Source organism: Larimichthys crocea, chromosome III (assembly GCF_000972845.2).
Source record: "Larimichthys crocea isolate SSNF chromosome III, L_crocea_2.0, whole genome shotgun sequence".
Classification (NCBI taxonomy): Eukaryota; Metazoa; Chordata; class Actinopteri; family Sciaenidae; genus Larimichthys; species Larimichthys crocea.
The window spans coordinates 40596411-40608175 of NC_040013.1; the positions used below are offsets into that span (position 1 = coordinate 40596411).

Consider the following 11765-nt stretch of genomic DNA (forward strand, 5'->3'; position numbering starts at 1 on the left):
TGTTTGTGTATAATAACCTGAAAATAAGAATCACTGTGTTTTCATTGTCTTTATATCTACAGTAAGAGCGGGTCCTCTTCTATGGAGTCCACCATGTTTCTACAGTAGCCCTGAGCAGACAAATCAAACACTGACCTAGATATGGACTTTTACTTTTAATGTGAATTTCACAGCCAGAGTTTTTCGGACATGCTTGGAAGGAGAGGGTGAGACATGGGAATTTTATACTTTCTTATATCTATACTTTAAACTACTCTTCAGTATTTACATTGAAGTAAATCTAATGAAAATGTACAGCAGATTACAATCCTCAAAAGTAAGCCTATCTTGCTTAGTTTTTCTATATTATTTTCGAACAAATACAGCCTAACTTCTAATCACTATGGTGCAATGCAGTGCAGTCAGTGTTTATAGTGATGTACAGCACACAATAATGTGAATGCAGAGTAATTCACACTAAAGATCCAGCTCCATGCCTTGATTTAATAAATCACTATTCCTATACTCTCTTCAGTTTTGTCTTTAAGTAAAATGTTGAAATGATTTACTAAATCATCAGACCATAAATCATTGTGTGTATTTCAATGGATTCAGACTGAGAATCTTGACTTGAAAAATCTGGGATCACTTACATGTGGGGAGTAGAGTGAAAGGCTGCATCAGCACATTGCAAACCAAACCAATTCAACAAACACTGAATTGAATTATGTGGAATAACTTTCACCCTGTGGAGACAGAAATGACAATCTGGTACATTTTTTTATTGACTAGGTATATTAACACATTACATGCTACAGAAAATAAAAAGGGTAAATTTTAACTTCAAATAATATATTTTCATAACACTTTGAAACAAAACCTATTTCTGCTTGTTCTGGTCTTCTTCAAAGTCAGGGTGAAATGGCACAAAAGCAAAAATATATGATCAAGGCGAAAATTAAAAGAACAGTTAAAGATTATATGGCATAAAGAGACTTAATGTGCTTTTTTCTTGAGCTGTAGAGGAGATAAGGTACACATTGTAGGATCATCAGTGGTATCTTCTAAAAAAACTTTTCAGTATTTTCAGTATTCATTGGTCTGCAACCAACTAATAGTAATGACTATGAAATGGAAATATTTTGTCTCAAAGTAGTAGTGGGAGCTCAGATACCCATGCATCTGAATGTAACACTTTGCATAAAGGCAATATAACAAATAGAAATATAGGGTTAAAAAAAATTAAATACCACTACAGAATACAGAATAGACTGACCAGCCGTGAAATGTGGCAGAAGCAACAACCACTAATGAAACATCTTTTTGATGTAAAATTCTGGTGAAAAAAAAAAAAAGTATGACTGACATCACATTTTGCATTTTCAGTTAAGATTTAGTTTGTCATTACAAATTATATAATTTGTTAGATGCTGTGGTTTGGGATACATCTACATCATCTTTTAGACTATCCCAAGAATCACATTTGAAGCAGCGTATTTCATAACTACTGGTCTGTTAATTGTTCACCTATGTAGGCTCTATACATTCGCTGAATAATGTAGGTACACATAGCTGACTTTTTGTAAGCATATTAACCGCTGAATGTGCCTAATTTCAATATTTTTGCTGATCTTAAATATTTCACCTTAACAAAGAAACATAAAATATGGGGACTTAGAACTATTGCATGTGTTTATTAACATATACAGGCCTGTATATGACCCACAGGTGTGGTTCAAAATATTTTTTTAATAAACATATCACGGTAATAAAAATATGGCATTAATGTGGCATACAAAAAATAATTTCCTTAAATTTGAGTCTCTAAAACAAAAATGGAGGGAAAATTTCACAATTTATAAACACATTGTAAACTCAGACTACATTTGAGGATATCTGGCCAGATGTATAATAAAAAAAATCTGTGTTGATTAAAGACAAATTTTCAATGTTCATACAAATGCAGAAATATGCACCACCCTACATTCTTTTACATGTTTGATAAATCTCATTGTGTGCAGGTTCTACTCCCACAGTGAGCTCTAACTGGACACAGATGCAACCATTTGCACGTCGACGCCTCGAATTCCTTCACCAGTCTTAAGACATTGCATTGAAAAGAACAGCAGAATAGCATCATTTCACCAAAACATAACAGCTGGGGCAACTTACAGCACACTGACAACAAATTCAAATGAATATATGTGCCTTTGATTGCAGCTATAATATAGATACAGAAGGTGTTTAGGGTTGTTTTTCCATTTCTGCTTTACCACGTCACACTCTTTGCCTATGCTCTTTTGCTGTATGTGCACGCTGTGCAGCTTCTCACCATACAGTCTGTATTATAAATATTATAAATACTGTGGGAAGTGACATATGAGTGATTTTTGTGCATATATTCTTGATACATCTGAGCTCAGGACATGGTTAAACTTGATTTGGAAAGACAAAATGTATTAGAGTACTATGAAACCATTTGGCAGCATGCTGTTCATTTTAAAATATCAAGGCTTAGGCTTCAGGCCAGCAAGTTCCTACTAACACTCCTCATCTTTACCAATACCAGACATGACTACAATGTGCAGGAACTCACCATATTCCTACTGTAGTTTAGCAGGGGCATTCAGGCATCATAGGAAAGTTGATAAACCCAATCTTAAAATCGCTATTGAGTGATTAGACGACAACAGAAGGATTTTTTTTTTTTAAATTAGTTTACACTACGTTACCAAGAGTAACAGTCAGGATAGTGTTAATGAGGACATCCCAAGCTGGTGATCTGCCTGTTTCTGAGGAGAAGATCTAAATGTGCATTCTCAAACAGAAAATGACATTTAGCTAAGGAGAGCAAAATTCTTACAGTAATAGACTATTTTATGGTTTATTTTCATATTGGCACAATGCTCTGTGGGCCTATGTGCGCTTACAAAAGCTTAGTGTGTAATAATAGCATGTGGGAAAGGCGGATGAGAAACAAACCTACAGAAAATGACCATGACAGCATGTCATACAGTGACAAAATGTCTTACCGGTTATACATAAAAATGGCATTAGTGTTTTAGGGTGAAAAGCATCTCTGAATGACAACAGAAACATCCTGCTGGAAGACAAAAGCTTTTCTCCACATTAGAGGATCTTCTTCTTCCTCCCTGAAGGGTGCTTATTTAGTTCCTTTCACGCTGCTGCTTGAAGTCATCCATGTTGGCGCTGAATAGTGTTTCAAAAGAGGAACATAAAATAATAATAGGTGTATAGTCCCTTGTAACAAAAAGTAAAAGAAAATATAAAGGAAGGAGAAAATGTTTACAGTATTTAGCATGTAAGGTGTGTATATATATAGTCAATTCTATCATAATATTTTCCACTTTTAGTACAAAAAAAAAAAAAGAGGACTTGGTTTGTAGTGTGGGAATAAGTAGGTGAAGTCGTCTTGGCGAGGAGGACCGTCCTTCTCCGCAAGACGGAGTTATCAGGAAGTCTTTGCTCATTTCACTCCGACGTTCACAGTCTAGCACTACAAAAACTCACTGATTCATGATTCCGTGAGAGAAGCTGAGTGTTTCGTCTCCTGTGCGCGATCGATTTTTTTTTTCTTTCCCCTTCTGTGTGTGAATGAGATGTAGTGGGTGGGGATACACAGACACCACAGGAAGGCAAAGAGTAGGTCGACTCTGTATGTGTGACGCAGACTTCAATACTGGGCTGGAGGTGTGTAAACTAGGGCTCGACTGATATCGGTTACTGGTGTTTAATGCTGTCCATTTTGGAGACAGACATTTTGCTAATATTTAAATTGAACTTCTCTTTTCCACTGAAAGTTTCCCACAGACTTTTATTCCTTTTTCCTGATTTAAGTCTTTTGGGGTTAGTCACTGGTATTGAATGCAGACACTGCACTGTCACCACTGGTTGCTCATCAAGAAATAGCTCCGGCATCTAACTGTGCTGAAGGACGCTTTCACACCTGCAGTTTGGTTCATTCGGTCTGGACCGAAGAGAAAGAATTCAACATTATTGCCTTTTGGTGCTGGTTCATTTCCTGCTCACAATGCCTTATTGTAAATGAGCAGAAAGCTGTCGACCTTAAGGTAAGTCATTGATTGGACAGTTTTGGTGTCACACTACATCGTCAACGCGACATGGACAGAAGGGAAATCAAATTTCTGTCATTGGGCTCTTAGATTGAACATATTTGGTGGCACAAAGAGAAATAAATGGTTCTAAACATTAAATAATGCTGAACAGGTAGAAGCAAGACAAAAAGGTGGAGGTGTCTCGTGCTGTAACATTACAGGACCATATTTACAGTGTCGTCCCGAGCACAACGCACCTCTGATTTAACTCATTTTGAAGGTGCCATACTCACGTCGGCATGGTTACCAGATTAATTATATTATTCATGCAGACCGCTGAGGAGACCATCTTAAGTTTCCAGTCAGCAGATGGATTTAAAAAGTTGTTGCGCTTTGAATTCACATCTAATAATCCTGTGGTTGGTTCCGCTTTGCATTCAAACCACCAACAAGTGCGCCAGAGCTGTCGTAGAAATGCACTGAAATCAAACTTCTCAAGCCGTCTCTTTCGCTTTCAGCCAAAATTAACTGAAGCAAACGAACCAGACTTTGTTTGAACGAAGCAGGTCAGGTGTGAAGGCGCCCTAAAACAGTGTCTCATAACTACACCTGTCCAATAAACATTATAAGAACTAAATAAAGATGCTTTGGAGTTGTTGCCATATTCTCTTCTCTTGACTCAGGCTAACTGTTTTCAGTTGTGGAGCTGAGCGAAGCTAAAACACATTTCTATCTGTACTGGATGCTAATATGTCTTCACCTGTGATTCTGCATTCCTTTAAAATGTAGCATTAATAAATATTAAATCAATAAATGCTGCTATTTATCTGAATACAAGAAATATTTAATTGCATGTTTTTAAAGAGGCTGTAGTCAAGGAGGAAGCCGACAGCGGCGGTGTGAAATAATGGCTTTAAAATAAGCTAATATAGGCAGACCGATATCAGTCTGACCTTAGTGTAAACTCATCAAAAGGACATTAGGTAAGATCACCCAACACGTCTTGCATTGGCGGAGTCAGGAGTGTCTGACCGGTTTAGCTCATAGGTTCATAAGCTGTGTGCTTGAATAAATCTTTTTTTCTTTCCGAGCATGACAAAATGACCGAAGGAGAAGGGATGTGCTGGACACTGTCGAGGTGATGGGAGTGCGTGTGTTTCTCAGCTCTCGTCATCGGGGTGGTGTTGTTCCAACAGTCGAACGTGGGTGAAAGGAAAGTGGCCTCGCTTGCCCTTGCACTCGCCCTCCCATTGGCCGTTCACGTTGATCTTGGTCACTTTTACCATGTCACCCACCTGTCAGATGACAAAAAAATATACAGAAAATAAAGATGGATAAATGCAATAAACAAACACATTTCCTCTGTCTTTGCAGAGACAGACATCCTAATTTGACTGATAGACAGGAAGAGTGTCAATTCTTGTTGTGAGGGGCTCAGTTTTGATTGACACATCACTCTTGACAGCATCATTTTTAATTATAATCAAAGATACATGTCGACTTAAAAGTTGGAAACTGACTCATAACAATCTGTGCTGCAGTGTCACCGTGTCTGCACCCATTTTCTAACAATCACTTGCTATGCACAGCTCTGATATCCACATTTTTAATCACGCCTACAAAGCTCTCGTCGGCTGGCTGGGAGTAAAAGCCGCCGATATCAGGCAGCCCGATTGGAATTGCAGATAAAATTGGAGATAATTTAATTCAGACGTTTAGGAGGCTGCGGCAGCTTTAGCTCAGACAACAGGCTTTTATTCGCCTTCGTATCGGCGGCCTGTCTGATGGTTGATAGTGGTTTGATTGCAAAGTTGTTGTTTTTTGGTGTTTTTAATGTTTGAAACTGAAAACGGGTGAGTTTGATGAAACGCACGGGATGTTGTAATTCCATGTTCTGAACTGTTCGTCACACTTTAAATAGAATTTAATTTCAAAAATAACACGGCCACATGAAAATTACAGAATAATTGCTAGTCCTTATCTACAGTGAGAGCAGAGTTTCCTACACACAGTCTATACTTTACTACAAATACATCGTGACCTATTATTTTAACAGCAGCAGAGGTTTGTAAACACTGCAGTGTCATCTGGTCTGGTCTATCTCACACAGAGGAACACATATACACCATCTTACACTCGTGTTATTTCAAACAGAACGGTGGCATCTGTGTTTCTGAAAAAGACGACTGGAATAAACCGACAGCTGAGGGATTTCAGAGCTGGTTTGTGCTAAAAAGCTGCACAGAGGTAGGCTGTGTAGATTAACTACATTCATTTGAGGTGTTTCAGCTTTGGCCAACGATATCTACAGCACCGCTGTACGTAGCACTGATGGAAACACGTTGTGAGAAGGAGGCGTGAAGAGAAAACCTGACAACCACGTCACAAACTAGTTAGCATGTGAAGTTCACCATTTTAAAACTTAATTATTCGAATACGACGGCTAATGACGAGCTGCCTTTGGGCTCCTTCCTTCAGAAGATATAAATCGCAGTCTCTGAGCTGTGAGTTTGCAGGCTAGACTGATTAACTATCAGCTTCTTCTAAACAGCATGTCTTTATTACCTTCCAACATTGTCTGTGTTTTATTTATCTGAACACTGTTTATCTGTGCCTTGTTTCACTGGCCTCCAGTGGGACAATGTCAGACATTAATCCACTGAGCCAGAATGTGTACATAAAGAGAGGCCGATGTAAAGGATCTGTGTCTGTCTTTTTCTAATAGCGCCATCTCCACTCTGTGTGTCTTCATGTGCACTGTCAGCTTGCATTTGTAAAGATACTTTGTGTGCATGCTCACATGCATGAGTAAGCCATTAACAATGAGGACAATCTACACTGCCTCAGCTGAGACCTTAAAAAAAAAAAAAAAAAAAGCAAAAACAAAACAAGAGAGGCAAAAGAGGTTAACAGTGAATAGGAGGACAGTCCTGGAGAAAATAAATGGTGGGTGGGATTGCTACCTCCAGAGCCAGTGCCGTCTTGTCATAGGCGTTGGGCACCCTCTTCTGAATGGCTCGGGCATAGACGGGCCCGTTCTGTAGATTAGGCAGCTGGGCGTTGACTACAGGCTGAGCGTACTGGCCTGGATCTCCCAGAGGGTTGGCCAGAGGGACCCCCGTTCCGTCTGTGTTGCCTACTACCCCTCCAACAAGCCCCCCCTGTCCAGCCCCCACAACAGAGGGACCCAGGCCGGCAGCAGTGGGCGAGGCAGGCCGGTACTTCTCCACGTAGGGCACGGGGATCATTCCGGCTCGGCCCTCCTGGTTAGCAGCATTCCACCACTGCTCCTCCGGCTTCTCCAGCACGCGCAGGATGTCGCCCTTGCGGAAGGGGAGGTCCTCCTCATCGTTGCCAGGGAAGTCAAATAGCGCCCGTACGAACTCCGCCTCCTCTGGCTGCTGCGGGACGCCAGCAGAGGAGCTGACGAATCCTGTGTGCTTTGCCTTGCTTATGGGCTCTATGAGGGTGGTGGTGTCCAAGTAGTGGATCTTATAAAACTCTAGTAGGGCCGGCAGCGCCTCGAACTCCTGATCGCCGATTCGAAACCGAGGAGGAGCCAAACCTGGCAGAAGAAACGTGAAACGCGTTAGTTAAAACAGAGCAGAAACACACTACTCAACAAATAAATACTAACATCCATGGGCAAGGATTAACAAGGACCACAATTACAGGCAGCTTTAACTTTGTACTCATGCAGCGAGAAGATTAACAGTTCGGTATAGTGCTGTGTTATCACATCGAGGAGATGAGGCTCTAGTATACAAACCCAAATGTAGCTGATTTTGCATCATGATATAGTAATTCAAATGAGAAACTATTTATAAACACAATAACCAGAATGTCCGGTTACAAATAATACATGCATAACACAACTGGGCCCACAGCATTCACTGTAAACACTGGATATTTTGTTACTATTTATCATTAGGGATGTAACGATGCATCGTGACACGATTAAAAATCGTTACAAATGCGTGACGACTCGCAGCAGTTGACAGAAAAAATTAATCGCGATTCTTGGCGAATGCGAGAGAAGTAGGGTATGTTCTTTTTCGTCTTTTTTTAAAATTAGAAATAGGTTACGTTATCTTAAAAAAAAGTCACTGGTTGGTGATTCATTCATTCATTCATTCATTCATTCAGGCGTCAAGTCACGTGACTCTCGTCACTACGTAGGTTCGGAGCACAGAGCGAGGGAAGACATGGAGACGGTAGAAAATAGCTTTGAAATAGAGGATGTACCGAGCAGTTTGAAATCACCTGTGTGGCTGCATTTTGAAATTCCTATATACACAAATACAACCGTGAGAACCGGACAGACAAAACCAAAACAGCATGGAAATAGTGCAAGAGACTGCTGACATATAGCGGCAACACAAGCAACGTTGAGCAGCATATCAGCCGCCACCTCGTGAGCGAAAACTGCACATCACCCCAGTTAACAGCAGTTTACTGTGAGACTGTTTCTAAAGAAAGGAGATATTTGTCATGTATTTTGTTGTTTAAGATGTAAGTTGCACTTTATAAGAACACAAACTGTTTGGGAGTTTCTGTGAAGAAAGATTTTTTTCCTACAAATAAAAAGATAATTTTATTTGGTCATAATTTGTCTGTAGCTCGTTTTGATTTTAAAAAATCGTATTGTGAAGAAAAAAATCGTGACTCGAATCGAGTCGTGAGTTGAGTGTATCGTTACATCCCTATTTATCATTTCTATACTCTCTCTGACAGACTGGAATAATATAGTTTCCATGATGGTCCAACCATTGATGATTTACTATTAGGGAGACAGAAATAAAAAAAAATGACCCAATGCCAAAGGAAGCCCAGAAAGGACAAAGAGCTCTACAAGCAGAGCGGCAGACCTGGAAGCAGGGCTATGTATGAGCAACAGGGCAGGATCACAGACATTCCTGAAACGCCAATCTGACCAGTCATCCTCCAGTTGTGACAGCCCAGCCTGCCCAGTCCCATTCAATCCCTCCTGCAGCAGCAGCAGCAGCAGCAGCAGCAGCGGGAGCCGGAGCCGGAGCCCTGCCCACCTCACTACCGTCCTGCTGCCTACACAAGGACAAAACACCGCCTCAACCCTCAGTGGGGAAAGATTACGGTGGTGGTGGTGAATACATAAAGATCAGAGCTAGCTAGCTGAACACCAAACTCCATTTGAAAAGTAGCACACTTTAACTTCATCATCCAAAAAAAAACACTCAATTTCTACATTTGTGTCTACTTTCTTATGTTTTGTTTTTTTAATTCTCAAACCCAACTGACGTATCTAATATATGAGGATTAGCTCCGATAAAGAAATTGATACATAATTTCAGTTTTTTTAAAAAAAGGTGCTGCTAACAGGAGCTAACCAGCTAGCTACACGGTCCAAAATAGGGGCGGTAGCTAGCAGTGTAAACCACGCACTAAAAGTTACATTTTTACACAAAAAGAGTGAATATTATTATATTATATTCATGCCGATTTTAAGAGTAGCTTCCGGAAACACGGGGGATATTCACTCTTATATAACAGAGGGCTGGTATGTGTTCAAATTTAAGGAGTTTGAGTTAAATTAGCCGTTTTTATAACGGGAGTCTGGCGAGGCTTAAACCCAAAGAGTGGGACTAAAACAAAAATCACAGCAAAGCAGATTTAAAATGAAAACACGTCCCGCAGCGTGAACACGAGTAGCAGGCACAGTAAGGTGACATATAATACAACATTTACCTGAGCCAGATTGCCGGTTGTTACTGATGCTGTTGATTATATAATGGGACACTTTGGAGTTCTCTGAGACGGACAGCACGTAGTCACCGGGGCTGGTGATGGAGTCCCTCACCAGGAAAACGCCATGCCTCTGTCCCTGTAAGAGAGACACCGCTTCCTGACGGCTTAGCCTCCCCCAGTACCAGCTAGCACGGTCTTCGGCATCAAAATTACCGGCCATGGTTGTGAAATCCTGTCCGAGGCTTGAGGCCTTTCCCCTTCGCCTCTCCCTATCTGCAACTCATACAAAAACTTTGGTTGACTAACGCTGCCCCCCGAAGAAAAAAGAAAACCCCCCAAAAACGGTATAATACCGCAAATTTAAGTAACTTCCACGAGTAATGTCAAGGTGTTTAAGTCAACGGGACTTCTGTTGTCCCACAGGAACCCCAGAGTCAACAGCTTACGCGTTAAAAATGACAAAAAATAAATAAATCAAAACTAATGTGCAACAAGAAACTCCGGGACTGAAATGGCGGATCTAGGGAAAAGTTGACCTCATCTACCGGAAGGGATGCCTGGTCAATGGGAAACGCTGCATTCACGCCCCTTAAAAAACACTGTAGATACCATTAAACCACTCTTTTACTTTTTTTTTAAGATCACACTTTATTGAGCATACCTTTTATCCTTTAGTTTGCGAGCAGAAAAATATTTAAATCCCAAGGAATGACTTAGAAACAATGTGGTGGCTCAAAGCACCCACTTTAATTGCTCTTATTTTTTTTTATGTTCTGACTACTTTGAACCCGTAAACGCACCGTAATCAAGCTTTTCTGCAGATTTCTGTAATCAGCTTTTCTCATAAGCATGTATTTTTTTTTTAGCAGGAAGACAATGTTTGTTTGTTTTACAGTCAAAACAAACATGAAGTTGAACAAGGTGCCATGTGAGACTTGTCAGCCTAAGTTTAAAGTAAAAATTCACAACTGCTGTAAACAATTACTATGAAAGCTGAGTGATAGCATAGGTTTTTTTAAACAAAATTTAAATGCTCCCACCTCCACCTTCTCTCTCCTTTAGCCTGAGTTATTGCATCATCTAAGCACACATGATGAGAGGGAGGTCTTGAAATAGTAAAGATGAAGAAATTATTAAAAAATTGTACTTTAGGTCATTGGCCTTTTGCACTACATTTATTTTGCCAGTAGATGGCAATGTAGATTCCAATCCCATGAACCTGTTTTTGGCACTGGTTGTAGGAAAACCTGCATCTTTCAAAGAGCTATTTACCAGAGAAACCATAAATCGACTTAAAAAGATCCATCCATCCAAGATTTCCAATGATGTGATGGTTCTCCTATGTCAGTAATGTTGAAGCTTGAATACTTGAAGAACATTAAATGGCCTAGATTTCCACACCATCCACTCTTGTCTTATATTTAAAATCACATCATTGTATAAACACCTTGTCATCACTCAAACGGAGGGAGAAGTTTCCAGATGTTTGGGAAGTAACTTTACAGCTGTTGAGCATGAAATTTCATTTCTGAAAAGTTTGTTTTAAAGTATTAAAAGTAGGGCTAAGTGAGAAATGCCTTAAGAATTACCCAGAGCCCAAAATGACCGCTTTGCAATGCTTGTTTTGTTTTCTGAACTTTCAACCACATCTCGCAGTCTTCCTCATCATATGGAGTTTGCCCAGATCTCCTCACATGACCGAAGTATGTTTTTTCCTGTCCTTAGACTAAATGACATTCAGATTTATAGTGTTTAATAGTGAAAAAAATAGTGCATTTGCATAGCAAATAGCATAGCATAGCTTTGCAATAGCATAGCAATCTGTGTTAGTGTCATGCCATCTACTATCTGTCTGACTGACTGACCTGGATTTGGCTGATTACATCTTGTAGCACACTTACACTCCTCGTCCTGACTTAATTTATCTTTGCTCTAAAATTTACTACAGTGATGTATGTTGCAAAACATTCACACTTAAAATGAAAA

General features: G+C 40.0%; 1 protein-coding gene across 1 annotated transcript; it reads right to left on the minus strand.

The window, feature by feature from the left end:
* Positions 1-748: 748 nt before the first annotated feature.
* LOC104919174 (adapter molecule crk) lies at positions 749-10363 on the minus strand. Its single transcript, XM_010731105.3, has 3 exons — positions 9780-10363; positions 7019-7620; positions 749-5350 (listed from the first exon to the last, which is right to left on the minus strand). Exons 1-3 carry the CDS (start codon positions 9997-9999, stop codon positions 5216-5218), a joined length of 957 nt encoding a protein of 318 aa, XP_010729407.1. The 5' UTR covers positions 10000-10363; the 3' UTR covers positions 749-5215.
* Positions 10364-11765: the final 1402 nt, after the last annotated feature.

What these genes read in the sequence shown, in the direction of transcription:
- LOC104919174 (XM_010731105.3), bottom strand. Translation starts at nt 9,999, where the DNA reads ATGGCCGGTAATTTTGATGCCGAAGACCGTGCTAGCTGGTACTGGGGG. An exon ending in CAACCGGCAATCTGGCTCAG is followed by an intron (nt 7,621 to 9,779) that starts GTAAATGTTGTA and finishes TTCTTCTGCCAG; the next exon opens with GTTTGGCTCCTCCTCGGTTT. An exon ending in AGACGGCACTGGCTCTGGAG is followed by an intron (nt 5,351 to 7,018) that starts GTAGCAATCCCA and finishes GTCATCTGACAG; the next exon opens with GTGGGTGACATGGTAAAAGT.